The 20,940-nt window shown below is 40.6% G+C and overlaps 1 protein-coding gene across 17 annotated transcripts in view; it reads right to left on the bottom strand.

The window, feature by feature from the left end:
* The window catches only part of afdna (afadin, adherens junction formation factor a), a 123,582-nt gene that overhangs the window by 26,285 nt on the left and 76,357 nt on the right, over positions 1-20,940 (bottom strand). For all 17 annotated transcript variants that reach the window (XM_085247164.1, XM_085247167.1, XM_085247165.1 and 14 more), the window contains one exon: positions 14,726-14,806. In XM_085247164.1, the coding sequence (XP_085103290.1) occupies positions 14,726-14,806 (81 nt within the window). The remainder of the gene's footprint in view (positions 1-14,725; positions 14,807-20,940) is intronic.

Raw genomic sequence — 20,940 nt, 5'->3', positions numbered from 1 at the left:
AAAAACAAACACCGCTCACGCCTCACAGATGACAGCTTACAGTCCTGCGTAAAGATGAAAGTGACTTCGTACAGCCCTGATTTGCAGGCGCTGTGCGCAAAGGTTCAGGAGCAGAAGTCCCATTGTAAACATATCACGGCAGACCCGACGCTGTTTGCATGAACATGCTTTTCACACACAGTTGCTGTACGCATACAGCCGGCTGTAGCTTTGCAGCTCACAGCCCGTCACACGCCAACACAACAGCAGAGAGAGCACAGACCTTAAGGCGGCGAGGCGTGATTGCGGGTGCAGCTCAGGTTCGTCCGCTCCCCTGCAGCAGCGCTGCAGACCACGCCCCACCACACACATTAACCAGGTAAAATACATATTTAGGCAGAATTTTGAAAATATCTATCTTTCTTTTTTTAGCAGCATAGTGCTTTTTTCCGCCAATTATTTTTTAAAAGCCAGGCCAAGGCTCCAAAAGCCCAAAGGCGATAAAAGGGTGGCGGCTCACAACAGTTGTTGTTTGCTACATGGATCATTTTAGTTCAGCTGGGTGTCTTTCCGTTTGTTATATTTCGTTAAGAGTTCAAAATGTGTTAATTACATAAATAAAATATAATTTTCTCTGTAGCACTTCATGGGTTTCATAAGCAACACACCTTAGTTGTTCACACAAAGCATAAAGGTAAAAAACAATAATTACAGTGTTATCTTCATTTTAGATGTCAAAAAGTATTTGCAGCTCCCAGTGTTTTCTTTTGCATGGAAACCGGGTCCAAGTGGCTCTTTGGGTCTTAAAGGTTGCTGACCCCTGCCTTAAGGTGACTTTTGTTGTAAACTGGAGCTACATAAAGTAAATAAAATTGAAGAAGAAGAAGACAGTTTCATTCTCATGATGAATTCTAGACGATCAGATGCTCCCTTGATGTTGTAGCATGAGGGATAAGAATGCAAACATCTCAAGTGGTTAAAACATTTGCACAGAGCTGTACTTAATCTCATAAGTGTGTCTCCGTCCTGCCTTTCTTCAAACCTGCCTATCTTAGCCAAGAAAGTCAGGGAATTAAAACATCCATCTCAAGAAGGAACTGTTATACAGTCCAATCCTAATGTGTTGAGACAGAAACGGTGACTGAAGGTCTGGACCTGGTAGGAGTCCAGGATCAGCAGGTTTTTATTAAACACACATTTAGATCTACAAGTTGATGCTGAACAGAACCAGGCTGGATTGCAAAGCTGTCATTTCCTGAACTATAGCAAGTTCACTCACATGTCAAACTGAAACTCTTCAAGACATTTACTGCAGTCAAACACACTCAAAGGCTTTGCTGTACGCCTGTAATATTTACAGCAAAAACAATCACATCTCTCCACAGGATTCAGCACAGATTAAGTTTGTGTCAAAACATTTTCTTTAAGTCAAATCTTTTCTTTACAAAGCATAGCAACAAAGATTTTTTTTCCAAAACGAAAGAAGGGGGAGGACAAACACGTGCTAGTGTCAATGTGCTCACAAAGCCCAGAGCTCCTGTCGACGCGTTCTGACTGTATGTGTAGTTTTCCTGTGAAGTGGAGAGCGCTGGCTTACTATCAAACTCTATCACACGCTTTCTTTACCATCAACGCATGTTTATCCTTGGAGTTTGTGCAACTGTTGAACCAGAAACCATAAAAATATCTCAGCAGTCTTTCTTTGTAGAGATCGTGCTGTGCAAAGTATGAAACTATTTTCCACCGCCAGCACTTCAGGATTTTCTTAAGTGAGGATAAATTAAGAAATGTTCTCTTTTTCTTTTAAGAAGCAAAGAAAACATATCTGACAATCTTGCTGATAAAAGACTGGAGACAAGTCTTCATACTTTCAAGCCAGTTTAAGAAAATACAGCTTAAAGGCGACCCAAAACATCACAAGAAAGGTTCAAACGCACAACCTCCACATTAAGAATCACAGCATGACTATAAAGTCACTCATAAAACTGTGAAGTGGGTTAAAAAGACTTCTAATTGCTGCCATTTGTCAGACCTGGCAACGTGGCAGTGTGTCTGTGTAAAGCCACGTCTTATGAAAAAAACAAAACAAAAAAAACAAAACAGGGGTTGCACTCAGGTTAACAGCTCTCACTGATAGCAGGTCACTTTTATGAACTGATTCATGAGCTGTGGTTTAGAAGACAAAGACTGCAGAACAAACCACAAACACCTGGAGGAATGGAGACATTTCAACGCTAAAGTTTACCCTAAAATCAAAGGTTAATGTGTTTTCCCTCTGGCCTGTAGTGCTATTCACCCATTTAGGGCTGCACATCACCAGCCCATCTTGGCCTTCGATGAATTAGCACTCAGGTTTGTTGCAGGCTATGGTGACATTATCCTCTGTTGCATGCACAGACACACAAGTACTGATTTTGCTAGACTGCACTAAAGTTGAGGACTGGAGAACCCCGCCATTAATCTCAACATAATTCTGCTCGGTCTTTTCAATTTTAGCTCTTCATAAGCTCAACGGTGCGGCTCTCCACAACAGTCCCAGTTTCTCATGTAGAAACTTAGGATTTTAATGGCCCATCAATGCCGCAAGGAGCGTAAGGAGATGAAATCAAGCCCTCACATCTCTACTGTTGCCATCAGAGAGAAACCAAAGCAGCCACAATGACTGCAAAACTCACAAGTCAGAGAATGAATTTGAAAAATAAAGCAAAAACTAATTTTTGTTTTGCTATTTATCTGGTTTTTCTGAGGTCAGGGCTTTGCACACTGGATAAACAGGCCAGAAAAAAAGGAAATTTAATTAACTCTTTAAGCAGCAAATTGAAAATTTCTTACTTTACCATTGCCTCAATGATTACCATAAGTAGCTCATATTTCCTCAAAATTTAGCAGGTCAACCAGAGCGCCTGTTACTGAGACGTTTGTTGACTATAAATGATTTCCTGCAGAAGGAAACAACTGAGTATGTGGAGACATAAAAAAAAAAAAAAAGAAATGTAGCTGCTTTTAAGTAACAAAGGCCTTTGTGTTGCCCCGTCTTCTAAATGAGAGGAATGTATGCCAGAGCTTTCACATATTTTGCCCAAATGTGTGTGGACTGTGGATGAAAGCCTGCTATTGAAGTCTAGAGCTTATGCATGACAATTACTAGTATATTTTAAAAGTGCATAATTTTCCCTATTTTTACTCCAATGACTAGCTCATTTAAATATGCACTTAACATTGAGTGAACATTGTGTTCTTGTTTCTCCAGCGCAGACCCTCAGGCCTTGAAGCCATTTGAGCCACAAGGTTTCAGCTCTCAGTGTGTGTGTGTGTGTGTGTGTGTGTGTGTGTGTGAGAGAGTGAGAGAGAGAGAGAGATAATGAGGCTGCATTCATGCAGGCACGAATTTCCTGTGACTGACATTAAGATGAGAGGAGGACAGTGAATCATTCTGACTGTCTCATGTCTGTTATACATTACAGGCGACATTAAAAGAGCGTCTGTTTCAGACGGAGCCAGGCCCTCATGCACTGATCCAGAATGAGGCCCAGAGACACTTGCGGGAATTCCCTAGATCCCTGGAGGATATCATGGGTTGTTTTTTTTTTTTTTTAAGGAAAGATAAGAGGATCCTACAGCGGGGCTCAGAAGGGCAGCATCGGCATCAGCTCGTGTCTGATGACTCCAACTGACTACAGCAGCACGTACAGGACGCAGCACACACAGGACGCAGCACACAGACTGAGGAAGTAGTTAAGGTACAGCAGCTGAGATGTGCTACTGTGGAAGTCGATGTGTAAAGGTCAGAGATCAACTGACGAGTTGCAATGAGTGGAGGTGCAGACATTCACAAGAATGGCAGAGGCAGAAACATTATTCACTGCAAATGTTATATTTACACTTTTATTGATGTTTATTTATAAAGCACTTTTAAAAGCAGAGCAGTTATGGACCTGGGTCGCTCCACTGTTTGCAATGCCCACCTGCTGCCATACTTAATCGGTCTGGTCCCAGAATATAACCAGTTGGCAACCAGTTAGGTTGAGTCTCCCATTGCAAAGCGAGGTACTTTATTATTATTATTATTATTATTATTATTATTATTATTATTATTGGCACTTATCTGCAAACCTGTGCGAAGGGGGATTACAGAGGGATTACACGCCAACTCAGACCCTGTTTGTTTGGAGACAGGTGTCCTGGGCCTTGTGACTGAATGTTGCAGCCCAGGGTTGAGTGCACAACACCCGCAAGCTCTAAGTAACCTCTTGGTCACCACAACTACGTACAATCAGTCTCAAAATGTAAAAGACTATAATGAAGATGCCATCATTTTTACTGTAGTGTGACAAACACTAAGTGCTGTCATCAACGAGTGCCCAGTGGAGAGAGTGGACAGCTTCAAATACCTCGGAGTTCACATCACGCAGGACTTGTCATGGTCCTGTCACATCAACACCGTGGTGAAAAAGGCCCGACAGCGTCTCTACCACCTCAGACGCTTGAGAGACTTCCAACTGCCCTCCAAGGTGCTCAGGAACTTTTACTCGTGCACCATAGAGAGCATCCTGGCGGGAAACATCTTAACCTGGTTCGGGAACAGCACCATGCAGGACAGACGAGCTCTACAGAGGGTTGTGCGGTCAGCTGAGCGCACCATCCGCTCCGAGCTCCCTGACCTGCACTCAATCTACAGCAGGCGGTGCTGGACCAAGGCCAGGAAGATGGTGAAGGACCTCAGCCATCCCAACAACAGACTGTTCTCTCTGTTGAGGTCAGGAAAGCGATTCCGCTCCCTGAAGACCAACACAGAGAGACTGAGGAGGAGCTTCTTCCCGCAGGCGATACGGTCTCTCAATCACACCACCACACAGTACTGACCCACACATATGGTTCTTACACACACACACTGGACTTTCTGGACTTTGGTTTTGCACAACACTGGTCACTATATTCTTCATTTCCGGTTAATACTTGTACAGCTGCTGTTATTGTGTATATATTTATTTATATTTAGATTTCTTCATACATTCTTATATAGTTCTATATTGTGTATTGTGTATTTTGTTGTACAGTTATTTTATTTTCAACTTTAATTTATATATTTATCTTTATCTTATTCTTCCCAGTTAAATTTACCCTTCATTCTAATTTGTGTTGTACAGTTATTTCATTTTTAACCTTAATTTATATTTTATTCCTTCCTAGTTAAATTTACCCTTTTTAATTTTTCATATTTATTTCCTATCTTATTCATAGCCTTTTCCTTTTTTGTTTTCTTTAGGTCACGAGCAGTTGTCCAAGCATTTCACTACATATCGTACTGTGTATGACTGTGTATGTGACAAATAAAATTTGAATTTGAATTTGTCTGCTAGGAAGGCCACTTCCTATGTCATTTTTGTTTTAGTAGGTGGGCCAGTAAGCACTGGATTTCATTTTTTCAAAAATATTATTCTTAATGACAACAGCACACGTTAGCTAAGACCCTTCCATTAGCAATCACCTTTTGTTTTACTTATTTGGCGCTTGGCTTGAGCAGCAGCCTCCTGCTCCACGCTTCTGGTTCCCTTTTACATGACTACTAATAAAATCTATTAAATAAACGACTCAGTCTAAACCGCTTTCCTTGTGGTTGGTTACCTTTTTGCCTCTGAACCTAGTGAGCTGGGATGTAACAGAGTTTTATCGTGCTGTGAAGGCCTCAGACTGGAGAGGCAGGTAAAGGGTGCATACTTTGCATTTTTGGGTGGAAACCAACTCGAGTGAGTCAATAGAAACACAAACAGCAGCTAATTAACTGAGATGTTTTTTCCTTTTATGCTTAAGTGTGCTGGAAAACCTGGGAGGAGCTGGAAGTGCTGAAACCTGAAACCTCATCCTTAACCGTTTCAGCCTGGCCTCTAGTGTAGCTATAGAGCGCTAGACATCAGATAATACGACACATTAGAAAAGAAATTGCACCGCGGCAAAAAAATATAAAAGAGATTGATGTTATCCAGGTGGATTCTTTTGTATAAATAAATGAGCACTAGCTGATGAGCTTAAATCCTAATAAGAAGCTAAAAGGCAAACAAAACTCTGTTAAACGTACTGATTACAAATACGAGTCACGGTCTCTCTGTTGTGTAAACAGAGAAGACGAGCAGGCCAACTGCAAATTCACAGGCAGGTTGAAACATGCACGAGCAAATGCAAACAGCAAGTTTGTTGCAACAATTAAGCTATAAATTGTTAATTTTGAGGTGTGTTGCTTGTCACAAGCATTGGCAACAAATCAACACAAATTTAGATGCATAAGAATAACTGAAATATCTGAAGACCCTTTATTTATTTAGTCCTGTAACGAACCCTCGCACACCAAATAAAGCGCACCTTTAAGACATCACACCTCTATTAGAGTGAAACAACCCAAAGAAGTCTGCTCTTAAATATACTTCCAAATTCAACCTTTATGGAAAATCCAGCTTTTAATATTCAGCCAACTCCAAATCCTGTTGCTATGCGTCACACTTCTCAGTGTAACCTACAATGAATCAATGTAATCCTGTCAGGTGCTCTTGTCTTACAAGTTCTAGCCACACAACAAACATGAGCTTGAACATCAGTGCCCCGAGGGTGGCCTTGCTGGCTCCACACTCAAAATCTCTCTGAACTCACACCTGTTAAAGAAGAAAAGCCCGTCCTCGACTCGTACAAAGAACACCAAGTATCAAAAGCTCTCCTCTGCCCACAATTTCATTCTTCCTGGGTGTCTAACGTGAGCTGATAACCCACTAAAAACAAAGCGTTGTCTGTTATAGAGGTAGGACTGCTGTGATATATAACAATTTCTACAGCTCATAAATGAGGTGTATTGCGCATCTGGTAAATGCAATGTAATCAAATTTCCTCCTTTAATTATTTCTGCAATGAAGGTAACGGCTTTACCCAAAAATAAGGTTTTAAAAGGCTTTTGCTTCTTTCTTTGAAAGTTATCCTTCTACACCAACTTTCCTGCTGCCGAGTCCTCCAATAGATTTCTAGTCTACTCTTTAGGCACCATGTTTCTCACTTATGTCTCTGGTAATAATCGCTCCTCTTGAAGAGAGGAAAATAAATACGACTCAAAGTGATGTGACATTTTTCTCCTCAGCCATTCTGTGGCTGACTCACACTGAGAAACACACGAGTCACGTACGTCTGATACACATCTGACACAAACTGCTGCTAATGCAGGCTGGCGGCATACCAAAATTACAGCTTACAGTTTGAAAGCATGTCAACCTTTCCGCAGCTTGACTGAGGTTATAAACCACTTATCCACGAGAGGAATTTATGCTCAGCTCACCCTCGCAGGTATGCTTTATCATTTTTAGGTGATTAAGTCTCTTCTCTTGCCTTCCCTGGGCAGGTACAGACTGTCCACTTGTTTGTTCCCAATTCTCTGATTTAAATTTTGTTGCGCCTGTTGCTACAGAGACATTTCTAAACCTTTGCGATTGTTGAATAAATACAAAAATGCTGACTTCAACAGGTTTATAGTAGGTAACCCACAAGCCAAGATGATGGCTGATCTCTTACCCCTGTATTAAACAGAGACCGTGATGGAAGATGGGAAAGTAGTGAAATAGAAGGTCAAATGTGCAGGTCAGAGCACCCTGGTAACTCAAAAACTGTTCAAGTATTTTGTTCTGTCCATCTCAGATTATCCTACGTATATCTACGAAGTTCAGGGTCTCAAATAATGGTGAGATGCATATATTTCAGCTCCAGAAAAGTATTTTATTGCTGCTGGTAGTAGGGTGTGCTTTTTGGTGCGGAATGGACAAAATCAGACAATGACTGCAAATTGTATCAACTAGTGCCTGTACCTAGCATTGTAAACTGCAAAACTCAGAAATTTAAAAAAAAAAAGAAGAAAAAAAAAAAAAGAACAAGTCCTGGACTGATCAGCTGACAGATAGAAAGATGGGTGGATTGACTGACTGATTCACTGACAGATATATGGATGGAGGGATCAGCTAGCAGACGGGTGGATGGACGAACGGACTGGCTGACAGACAGATGGATGGAAAGATAAATGGATGAATCGGCTGACAGATAGAAAGATGATTGACAGGAGGATGCATGGATGGCCCGGCTGTTAGACTGATGGACGGAAAGACATAAATGGATGGATCAGCTGAAGGATGGATGAACTATTTTCCAGTGATTTTGCAGAAGGATAAAAATGGAGTTTGGGGCTTGAATACATCACGTGGTAAATGCAGAAGCTGTAGTAACCAAACTAAAGATTTACCAAAAAAATATTTCATTTTATTTATGTATTTATTTTTTGTTTTTAATCCAACAGACCACATACGGCACTAGAAATAAATGCAATTCAAATTTTAAAAAAAGCAAAATGCTGAAATAAGACCAAAACTACAAAAATGTAAACAAAATAAGCAAAAGACAAACAATGAAAAAGCCCTAGCCTTTTACAAGCATGCCTCAGTTTTTCCCCACACAGATGTGCCAAAATGTGACTACATAGATTTCATAACGAGCGCCAAGGTGAACAAACGCTCTCCTTCCACACCTCGTAAACACCTCCTGCCCAACAGGAAAGCGAATGCATGTGTGTGTGCGTGCGGTACATCCTTTCATTGTTCCAGCCCTTAGTGGGACGCTCTCATGCTATTGTTACACTTCCAATACGCTTCTATCAGCTAACAAACAAACACACACAACTAAAGCTTCAAACACTGCAGAAACAGATTCAATCCTCCTCCTTTTCAGTTTATAGCTCATTTCTCAAGCCGCATAACTCTGGTTTGAGTGCCAAACTTTTAACTGTTTAAACCTCTATTCCCTGTCTGTCTGCAAGTGCACACAAAAAGCAAAACATTTGAAAGAAAGAAATATATAAATTAGTTTCCTAGTAATGTAGGCAAGAGCTTAAATCTTAGTTTTTAATGTTAGTCTCACACGTCTCCACAATGTATATTTCAACTTTCCATCCAAAATACCACACATTTTTTTTTGAATCACACCTCTGGTTTTGAGCCCCAATGTTAACTGTGTGAGTGTCTGAACTTTTAGACCGAAGTGTAACAGCTGCAGGCTCCGCCCCTTTCAGAAGAAGGTATGAGTGACGGCCAGAAGTTGCCAATGAGAGCACAGTAGCTCACCTGCTGCCAAAACAGACCTGAACGAGACACTTTCTGGCTTTTAACTTTTCAGATTTCTTGTAAAATTGTAATAATAGAGTTCATCAGAGAACATCGTGGTTCCAAAGGTCAGCGGTGCAGGGCAGCTGCTTGGTAAACGGTCCGAGTGTGTTAGCTGTTTTGATGGTAGTTAAGGGCCTGCATTGACAAAATAATTCGGTCATTCAGTTATCTGAAAACAGGACATTTTAAATTAACTCAGACCGAACCACAAAACCCCTGAAGAGGACTGTGAACAAATTCTATAACCTCCACCATTTAATCATTTTTAATATACATATTTAATTATTGAAAATTGAGACATTTCCTCATAAGCGTTAACCAAGCTCAACTTTAACAGTTGATGGGATGTATCAACCAAAGCAGTATAAATGACCAGAATTTTTGACTAGAGATTGGAAAAGCTCTCCTTTATCAAACACTGTCCTGTCTCTGGGAATCCTCAATTACGACACAACACAAACATTATCTGGTGTTTTTAAATCTGTACAGAGAGGATGTTCTGTTCCTTTCTTTCGCTGATAAAGGAGTAAACACACCAACGGACAACAAGAGGAGGGCGAAGACGAGGAGGGGAGCGAGTGTTTCCTCAACTGCAGCTGGGAGCTGCCCGGAGGGAAGACAAACACAATACAATAAAACACACGTGTGTGGGTTTGACTGATGTAGTATTTTTAAGGATGCTAATCTGCTCTCCACACGTTTGTTCCACAGAGACAAAGGGCTCCAACAAAATGACCAACATGTAAAGGTTGAGAGTTCAAACAGAGCAATCACTGATTCGACATACAGATTTTATGAGCTAATATTCCCATTTTACACCAGAATTCTTATCTAGCATTTAAACTGCACTGAACTGTCAGACCCCCTCCCCACCACACAAAAAAGAAATTCTTCAAGTCTAATAAAATATTTTAAAATTTATGGAGATTTCTGCAAAATCTGATTAAGGAGTCTTCTTTTAGAATCTACATTTTAAATCAGGCCACAAATTTAAATCTGGCTGAAGAGCACTTTACCCTTTTCTTTTTCCCTTCTATTAAAAACACCAGGGGTTTTTGTTTAACCAGTGACAGAACGGCACTGACAGCAAACTGCCAAGAGTGATGGACCAGCAGGCCATTGCACTCGATAAATCCAGGAATATTCAACCAGCTGCTTCACAAGCATGTGCTTCTAAATAAACACTAAATACTCATGGACTACTCGTGTCCATCTAAAAGATTGTTACCAGCACAAAAGGAAAAAGGAAACTTCCTCCCTCACGTACATTATGATGGTATTTAATTTACTGAAGTACACCTATTATTTTTTTGTATATCAAACAGTGAGATTTGAGCCAGGAAAAACCCCAGTAAGGTCAACATTTTAGCAGCGCGAGTCTATCGTACATGAAACGCAACAGTCTTAATCGGGTTTACATGGATGCAAACTTACAGACCACCTTTCAAATCTTTTTTTTTAAATTTATAATAACATCAAAGAGAGCAGACAGAAACAGTCTCTTTGCCTTTAAAAGACACAAATGACATAAAAAGAGCAGTTACCTGGTCTTTCCTGCCCACCACAGAAAACCACATGTTGCAGCTGCTTGTTATCCAGACCAGTTCACACTGGGGACATCCACAGCGGAGGACACACACACCCGCACCAACTGCACACACCTGTTTTTTCCTTTTCTTTCCTTCCTTCCTTCCTTCTTTTTTTTTTTTTTTTTTTTTTTAAATCCCAGAGAACGAATCAACCTGCTAACATGAACCGACAAGTCTAAAACCTCCCAGCAATTACACAGACTGAGCGTAATCCATTGAGCTGAACTTTTAAAAATCACTGTTTACGGACAGAAATGCGGGATAAAAAAGTTCCTGTATGTAAAGCAAAGACGTGCAGGAATCTTTCCGCTCTTCATTCTCAAAGGTTTGACCGGGAAAAAGAATAAATCTTAATATAGAAAAAGTGTTATAATAAAAAATTTTAAAAGTTGCCCAACAGTCCAGTGTGTGTTGCAGTAAATTCCTCAAATGTTCCCAAGAGCTCCCAAATTCCTCCACGGCGTCCTAATTGCAGAGTGTTTGTTAAGAAACAGCAAATTCAGACAGCGGTCCAGAGGTGAAGTGTCGGCTGGGACGCCAGCTGGTCGGACTGAGGTGGAGCGCTGCTTCAGCTCCACCAGGCAAATACCACACACGCGCACACAGACACACACTCTGAGTTATATAATAGGACAAAGCTCAGCCCAGTTTACAGAGAATTTAGGCATCTGTTTGACAAAATTCACTCTACCTGCCTTTCCCATCCCACATACACACATCTCTGCCACTCTCTCAAACATCCACACAGCTCTGAAAATAAACAGAGCAAGGAGGTTTCCTCAGCACATCCTTCCTTCCCACTCTTCCCATCACACAGAGTCAGACTGCACACACACAGGAAAGCTCTCGCCTTAAGCAGGAAACTTGCTCCAATCAAAAGAAAGAAAGAAAATCATTATGTTTTGTACATAGAGCAAACCGTAGTAGTCTTATCTACTCATATCCTCTTGCATGGATGTATACTGGTTTGATACTGCTGTTCTGTACAAGATAAGCTACAGTACAACGAGGAACCCAGTTAGGGGGAAATCTTGGTGATGGAACGGCCTTAATGTAGAATTATGTAACTGTCTGGCCTGAAAGTGAAGCGTTGCCCCTGAAGGAAACTTGTTAGTCAAACTGGACACCCAACTGTGTCTCACTTCTCTTTGCCATTTCAAATTATAATCAAAACCATGTCGGACACTGTTGGGGGCTCTGAGGTACATGCTGTGCATCGGTTCATGTTTGGCTTGCAGCTCAAAAAAAGTCAGAAAACTTTTTAAATTCAAGAAAGCGAGCCAGTGAGTTGATTTCTTACTAACATTAGGAAAGATACAGGGTAGCGAAGCCTTTTCTTGTTGCTATGAAACACTCAGGATGAGTCGCCTGATGATGGCTGTGACATGTAAGATTAGAGGGAACCAGTGGAGACGAGACTGGACTGGAAGATGATGTCAGTTGAATATACTCCACGTTTCACATTACAGCCTCCCTGTGATGTGCGGTGAGCTTATATAAACTATTTTGGAAGCAGACTTAACATTTTAATTGTTTTCAACTTCAAGTTGTGCAACTGTGTTTTTCCTGGACTTGAATGAAATGTTTTGCGTTTCGAAGTGTTTTTGTTTAAATTTTCAGTTCATCTGAAGTAGCTCGGTGTCACAGTCATTACATTTTACTAAACAGCAGCCTCTGCGGCTGCAGTTCCTCCAGTGTTAATGTAAATGTGTCATGTTAAAATACTACGCCTCAGAGCTGAAATTAACATGTTTACAACCATCAAATAATGAATTGTGACAGTCTGTCCAATTTGGTGGCCCACTGTGTGGATCAACAGTCCAAAAAAGTTTAGCATTTTCTGTTAATTGGCACTAACAAGCAATCTACACAATCAGTATCTGGACATTAGCAACAAGGTGACAGTGGCCAAAATGAGTAACTCAAAACTTGGAGCCAAAGCAACATGTTTATTACATCCATACTGAGCAGGTATCCAAGCCACATTCATTTTCTCTACCAAAATGAAGCTCTGCATTTTCTTGGACGGCGTTCCAGGTACAGTTAGGTCCATAATTTGTTAGACATCAACATATACTTTGTAGTTTTTTTCCTCTTTGCAAAACTAGAAATCAAAACAATCAATATGTGATAAAAATAAGTATAAAGATAGTTTTTAAACAGTTGGATGAAAACCCTTTGTCTCAGTGGCTGAAGTCTAGAGCCCATGAACATCACCAAAAGCTGTGTTTCGCCTCTTGATATCTTCTGCCAGTGAAACAGATGTACTGTTGGGTTGAAATCAGGTACCTGCCTTTGCTTAAGAAAACTGGCTTGTGTTGGTTCAACAGTGTGCTTTGGGCCGTTATCATTTTGAATTGTGAAGCTCAATCTGATCATTTTGGGAAAGTAGTCCTATACACTTCAATTCATCTTGCTGCTTCTATCAGTAGTTATGTTTTCAATAAACATCAGTGACCCTGTAGTTTTTCAGGTCTTTTGGTGTTGCTGAGCTGGTCGCTGCAATCCTTCAAACAATAAATCAGTTTGCTGATTGTTTGGCCACTCCTGATGTTTTTGCCAACTCTCTGAAAGCTTTATTTTGGTTTAAGTCTTGTGACACACTGGCATCTCATTGGTCCTTATCTAAAAAAAATACAATTAAAGGCTGTAAAATACTAACTCAACACTTGGATTCAACTTCAGATTTTATGCCTGCGCCGTTTGTTGTAAAATAATGAGGGAACCAGCCTCACCTGCACATGAAACTGCTTATCAGTCTGCAGCAGCAACCTTCGGACCTTCTTTTACACTTCGGAAGTTTCTGATTCGTGCTTTCCCTAAAGCAGTTTGCATGCAATCCAACGACAAAAATGAAATGACTTGACAGCTACAAAACAAAACCTCTCCATATGAAGTCCTGGTTATCTAATCCTATCATTGCCTCATGAAAAACAACTATACGATGCAACGTCAAAACTCCTGCCCCACACTCTGTTTACCTGACTGACTTGAGCATGTCAGGTGATTTACACACACCGATTTACAACAATTGCTCGCACTTTATGACTGCGTGAGAGATTTACAGCAGGGCAAACTCACAAAGCACAAAATTAACACGGATTAATGTTACTTTATTTTAAAGTGTTTTGTAAGCTTGGAATTAGCTTGGAAATTGGAATTTCTTTATGGCTGTGACATGGTCAATCGTCCAATCACTTTTGGTCTTGTGAAAATGGGGAACAAGGTGTGAAAATAGCTTTAATTCCTAAACAGTTGATGCAAAATTTTTGTCAGGCCACTTGAATTAAAGCTTAAGGTCCGAACTTCAAACTGTTTCATTTCAAATCCACTGAGGTGGTGTATGGATGCAACAAATTAAGGACCTGGATATTCACATATGCCCAAGTGTGTAAACCTCCTGTTCATGTATCTTTTGTTGGATTATTAAATTAATACTTTTATGTGTATGTAAGCCAAAATTGCATCTTACACGGACATCTGCAGACTTTTGTACTTTGGTCCACACATCAGAGGTGCGGTAACACAAACACACGGACAGACAATGATCTACAGTTAAATTAGCCCCACCGCACAGCCCCACATCCCCTCCCTTAAATCAGCAAACTGCACAGAGCACGTTTTTGTCCGGGGCTCATCCAGAAGTTTCTTTGTAGTGTTGCTGTTTAGTCTCTGTGCTGCTGTCAGACTCAACAGTGAAAGGAGTCTATTTTAAACAGCAGCCTGTTCTGTCAGCAGTGTGTCGCTCAGCCTCACACACACACCATCTCTACAGCCACGATAAAAACATCCAAGTTATTTTGGGGTTTCCTGTCAAATGCATGCCAGTCGTTTACTTTTCAGTGTTAGATTTCATTTTTAGGAAAAGTTTCCTGCAAAATTTTAAAAAATAAATAAACCCCAACAAACTGAAAACATCTCAGAGCTGCCAAAGTTTGACTTTCACTCTTTAACAAACTTCCAGGTGACATTTCCTACCTTGGCGGCCACGATGCTGAGGCCCATGCCGTTGTGCTTCTTCAGGGTTACTGTGACAACCTCCGGCTCTTTCCTCATTGGCTGAAAAGAGAGATGGACAGAAAGGACAAACTGTAAGCGAGGATGTAACCTCTCACTGTGAGCGAATGCGTGGAAAAAGGCCTGAGGAAAGCTCAACTCTCCTTTAGCGTGTTCCCTTCGTCTGAAACATGTAGGAGAATAGTGAGAGAATGCAGAGTTAAAAAAAAAAAAGAAGAAGAAAAAAGAGGGAGGGATGAGAAAAGGGAGGGAAGGCTTGAAGGAGGGATAAAGGGGAAAAGGGGAAGACCGCAGAGGAACCTGTGGTCGCTGGAACCAAGTCAAGAATGAAAACCACTTCATGGCTACACACACACACACACACACACACACACACACACAGCAGGGCTCATTTGAGCAGGGCTGGGTGACTGGGTGGGGAAAGATGGAGAAACAAAGAAAGAGAGAGCTACCGAGGTTTCCCACATGATGAAAAAATATTCTGACAAAGGATACTCCAAAAGCTCATGTCACACTCATAAAAAAAAATATGCTTGCATCGTATTGTCTATTTTTGTTTGGTGTTGTTGTCCTGCATGTCGCTGACTGGCGCTTCAAACTGCAGCAACACCCAGAAGCAAACAAAACAACAACCACAAGTCAAGAGGACAACTCGTACACTAAAATTACAGCTGCATACCCACTCAATCAGGCTGAATTCTATTAGAAAACAGATTCAACTTTCTGCTTGAAGTTTATAAAGAGAAACATTTCAGATCTGAGGTACAACCTGACCAAGAACACCCGAAACAAACAAACAAAAAATGAAAAACCCTCTTCGGCTTCATTGACGAGACGTGGCCCTACATCAGTGATCAGTGTGTGGAGAAGGTTCCAAATTCCTGGGTACTTTCTGAACACCTGAGCTGCCAATGGTTATTAAAAAGGTACAGAGACGACCTCACTTCCTGAGACTGCTGAGGAGGAAGAAACAGAGCCACGGCTCAGGAGATCGCTGGCTGAGCTCGGTCCTCCATACAGGACCTGTAAACCTCCCTCCTCCTTCTTCAGCAGACATATTTGAAGGACCCTCACATCCTGGCCTTCATCTGTTTAACTTGTTGCTCTCTGGCAAATCAAGGACACGGACCCAGGAAGGGCTTCTTTCCAAACCTCAACACCTCTTCTCTGAATGTACCAAGTACACCCGAGTTATTCGATTATTAGATTATTGGTAAATCACTGTGTAATATTTGGGATACTCTCACCATTTGTTACCCGACTACCTAACCTTATTAAACATTAGTACTTTTTATATACTTTAGTATTAGGGCTGGGTATCGTCACTGATTTCTAGAATCGATTCAATTCCGATTCACAAGGTCCCAAATCGATTCGATCCACGATTCGATTTAATTCGATTCGATTCCAATCTGGGAAGTTTTGACAGTCAGAAATATTATAATTCAGATCAGTACATTTACATATTTTTGTATCTATTAAAAGGAAGCTGACACACGCAAGACTTTATCAAAGGTGTGAGCATCACAGCAGATGCCTTTGTGTCAAAGTAGCTGAAGATAAAACACAGAAAAACATGAAGGTGATTTTTCCTGGCCTGGGATTTTATAAAAATAATCTGCAGTACATCAAAAACGAAAGAAAACCATTAATCAACACATGAACATTACCTCTGAAGTTACAGCGGTTTTATTAGAGACACGGTTAAGCATTTTGCATTTTGCTTAATTTTAAAAAGTTTAAATTTGTTCAATATTGAACGGCAGAAATTAGGTTTACTTTTCGGAAGTAAGTAAAAGGGGGAAAAAAAACGTCGGCCGACAGCGCTGTAAACAACGGTAGACTTGTGCGTAACAGACAAGCGAATAATGCAGAAAAGAGAGAGAGAGAGAGAGCTGTGCATGAAGTGTGATTTTTATACTGAAAAGTCAGCAAACGTCAGAGGGAATTCATGACGATGTTTATGTGAAGACTAGTTTGGATCTTCTTTTGCTGCTGGTTCGGTCAATATTGTTTGGAGAGAGATAAAACTAACAGCCATATGATCAGCGCAAAAAGGGCGTAAACACACAGCGCGGACCCGCGGATCAGAATCAGCGAGCTGTCGGCTTTCAGCCCCGACCGTCAGCTGAGAAAGGCGACATCTCACTGATTCTGATCCGCGGGTCCGCGCTGTGTGTTTACGTCTTTGTGCAGAAGCCGTGTACCTGCTCTCATTTTACTGTCTTAGCTGTTTGGTGGTTGTTGAAATTTTGTGAGGTTTCACCAGAGATTCTGGCATTTCTGGCATCAGGATTTTAATGAATCGATTTTACGTTACCCAAGCCAGAATCGATTTTAATCGATAAATCGATTATAAAAACCCACCCCTATTTAGTATATGTAGCAATTTTTATACCTAGTACTTTGAGTACTAGCACTTTATGTATTTACTGCATAAATGATCAAATGTTTATTCTTCATTGTGTCTTAAGTTGTTGCTGCGCTCCAATTTCATTGTACATTATATAATATCAATAAAAGCTTCCAATTCTAATCTTTCTAATACAACCCAAGTCAGTTGTGAAGTCACCAATTTCTTCTTTCCAAGTTACAAATAAACGAAAATGTATGTGTGTAAATGAAAATGAATGAATCAATTAGATTTGAAATATTTTATGGGAAAAAGACATTGTTTGATCATAATCATGAAATACTGCTGCTGTTTACTTCCAAAAACTTTACTTGTGAAGTTTTGTTGTCCTATTCTTACCTCACCGTCTGTCATTCTCCAGTAAATACAATACTGCTGTAATTTATGTCTCCTGTCCCTGTTCTTTGTCACATCTATGCATGCGTATTAAAAAAGGCATGCTCTGTTCATTATAAATTAGCTGGTTAGTCTGAATCTCTCTGAACTGCTGCTCCACCCTAATAATGTTATTGTTACACATCTGGATCCTAAGGACTAGAGATGGCACGATACCACTTTTTTTATGTCCGATACCGATACCGATATCATAAATTTGGATATCTGCCGATACCGATATGAATCCGATATAGTGTTTTTTAATCAACAAAACTGTTTTTTAAAATATCTTGCTGCATTTTGCAAGTCTGCAAGTTCATACTCAAGTTTAAAACAACAACTACACTAAAGCTATTCTGTTATACCTGTATACAAAAAAAATATTTCATAGTTCAGCAATACTGATCAATCTAATAAACTTAGACCTACACCATCCTCCCTATTCTGGTATTTTAAAGAGTACTTAGCGTAAATATTAAGCAACCTAACTAATAGGGTTCCAACTCCCAGCAACAACAAAAATAAATAAATAAAAAATAGGGAAGCTCCACCTCATGATGCTTAATCAACGTAATCAACCTTAATTTGATGCAGTGTGAAAAAAATGCACAGAAATCAATTATTTTTCAAGAAATATTAAATAGATTCAACATCTTTCTTCAACAAAATTGCAGACTGCACAGATGGTACCTTCCCAAAGGAAAAAGTACTATAGCTTACTAGGGTATATATATTAGACTTAATAGTTACTATATACAGTAATGGACTTCTATTCATTTTACATCAAATTAAAACTTTGGGTGTCAGATAATTATTTATTAAAAGCTCGACATTTTAAATGAGAATAAGAAAGAAAAGTATGTCTTTGTGCCCCCTTTTCCCAGTTAATGCCCTATCGGCCCCCCTGGCTAAACTTTGCTAGATCCGCCCCTGCACAGTTACCAGCCTCAGCTACGTAGAAAACGATCCTGGTGTAGAAAGTAATATTAAATAAATTGTAACAACAGCTTATCAAGCTTAAACGTGCTGCTGTTGTTCAGCCGCTGGTTTGCCCTTTCTGGCGCAAAGTGGACCAAAAACAAACAAGAGAGACGGACTCGCAACAGAAAAGCCGATCAGCTGATCATTAGCAGTTTCACGATTGAAGTAGCAGCCGGAGAGCAAGAGGCAGTCGCTCGTTAAGCTTAACGTGGGAATGCTTTACAAACATTCAGAGATGGACTTACACACTTGCTTTACTTCTCTCGGGGATAACTTTGTCGGAGATGAAATGCCAGGTTGCTAGCGAAGCTCCAAATGCTATCCAGACCACCGACAGGTCCCGCATGCCACAGCTGCTCTATCACGTGATGCATACTGCTCAGACGTTCTGAGGCGAGTTACGGCGTGTTGCAAGTTTTGTGAGGTGCTTTCGTGATATTTAATGGATCGGATTACATTTTTTATTTTTCTCCGATATCCGATCCAGTAATTTAGGTCAGTATCGGACCGATACCGATACGTAATATCGGATCGGTCCATCTCTACTAAGGACTAACGCTGTTAACGTTAACTTCACTGGGAATGCCGCCGTGTTTGGTGTTCAGCGTTCTCCTCATCAGTTGAAGTGGATTTAAATTTTTTAGCCGGCGGTCATTGCCTGCACGGCTTCAAGTTCACACCTTTGTAGCCAGTCTGTGTATGCTAGCAAAACTTCCTGTAGTGCTGCAGAGAGAGGCTGCAGCTGTTCCACACTAATGCAACAGTGGCCCAAACATTATTAGATTACTGTAATTCCGTGCAGATATCTCCACAGGAATTAATCCTGGAAGATGCTTTGATTTGGGTCCAGAGGAATTCAAGCCCTGTACAGGTTATTATCAGGCCCACAATTAGGTTGTGTGTGACACGCCGCTGTACTAAACACAAGTAAATTAATTAAACTTAAGTGATACCCATGTTTATTCATCAGACAAACAAACGAGGTTAACGACTTTAAGCTCTTAGGAAAAACTTAAACCTAATTAGACATTACGTACTCAGGAGGCACAGCTCATTACACATTTTTGGCCTCTTCCATCCTTTTCTCTTTCTCTTCGCTTCCTAACCAGTCACGGTAAACTGGCACCGCTCCCTGAGGCCTGGTTCTGATCCAAGTCTCTTCCTGTTTAAAGGGAGTTTTTCTTTCCACAGTTACCAAGTGCAGCGCACAGGTTAATGACTTTTCAGTCTTTACATAATGGTATAAAGCACCCCGAGGCAACTGTCACTGAACGTTAACTGAATAAAACTCAATATTGTGTCATTTTTCATACTGTACAACAGCATGGGCTCAAACATCACTGCAGGCTCTCCTTATTCCACTTGTAATTTAGTATCAGACTTTTCCACATAATCCAGTTTATACATTTATACACATAAAAAGCAAACAATATCACATCTTTGACACTAAAGTGGTTGCAGAGCAGAGCTGGTCTTGTAATGATCGCTTAAGAACTGTCGACAAGGCAGAGCTCGACCCACCAGTCTGCCTGAACACACACCATTAATCACTGTGTGCGCGTGTGCTGTGTGAGACGCCAGTCGAGACTACAGTCATAAAATAGTAGAGTAGGGATAAACAGACCAATTACAGAGGAAGTGGCTGTGTGTGTGTGTGTGTGTGTGTGTGTGTGTGTGTGTGTGTGTAAGTAAAAGTAGTCTCTCATTTACTGCTCTGGGCTCCCCAACTTCAGCAGCGTGATTAGTGTTGATTAAATTGTGTGTGCGCTTGTGTCTTGGTGTGTGTCTTATGAAAAGTAAATAGATCCTTCTGAAGTCACTTTAATCTCTGCATTCAGATTGAGAGACCACACACACACACACACACACCCCTCTGGACTCAAATCAAAGCAGTCTCCAGGTTTAAACGTGTCTAAAAATAGTCAAACTATGACAGTCGTGCCGTCAAATTGTCTACAGCTCAGTTTCTGCACAGGAATTTCACCTTTTTTTGGCTGCTAGTCTCAGCTACCCTGAATCTCTTGTCCAAACTCTGTGAAATCCTCTACTCATTGTCATTTTTGTCTTTAAAAAGAAACATACAGATGAAGTTTATTAACACAGCTGAAATATTAAAATGTATACACTAGCCACATTAGTATTTATGCCTTTCAGGAACCACTTTTCCCTTCAGAACTGGCATACTGGAAACATTCTCAGAGATTTGGGTCTATAATGACACAAGAGTAACACACAGTTGCTGCAGATTTGTTGGAAATTTGTTGGAAAACATGTTCCATCACATCCCAAAGGTGCTCTACTTGATTGAGATCTGGTGATTTCGGAGGCCAAATGAGTACAGACAACTTACTGTCATGTTCAAGGAATCAGCAGAAGATGGTACCACTGTGGCCGTGGTCAGCGGTGG

The sequence above is a fragment of the Mchenga conophoros genome, linkage group LG15 (genome assembly GCF_057382185.1).
Source record: "Mchenga conophoros isolate Kocher_MC1m ecotype Shallow Benthic linkage group LG15, M_conophoros_male_GT1.1, whole genome shotgun sequence".
Taxonomy (NCBI): Eukaryota; Metazoa; Chordata; class Actinopteri; order Cichliformes; family Cichlidae; genus Mchenga; species Mchenga conophoros.
This window is presented reverse-complemented; position numbering and strand designations above follow the sequence as displayed.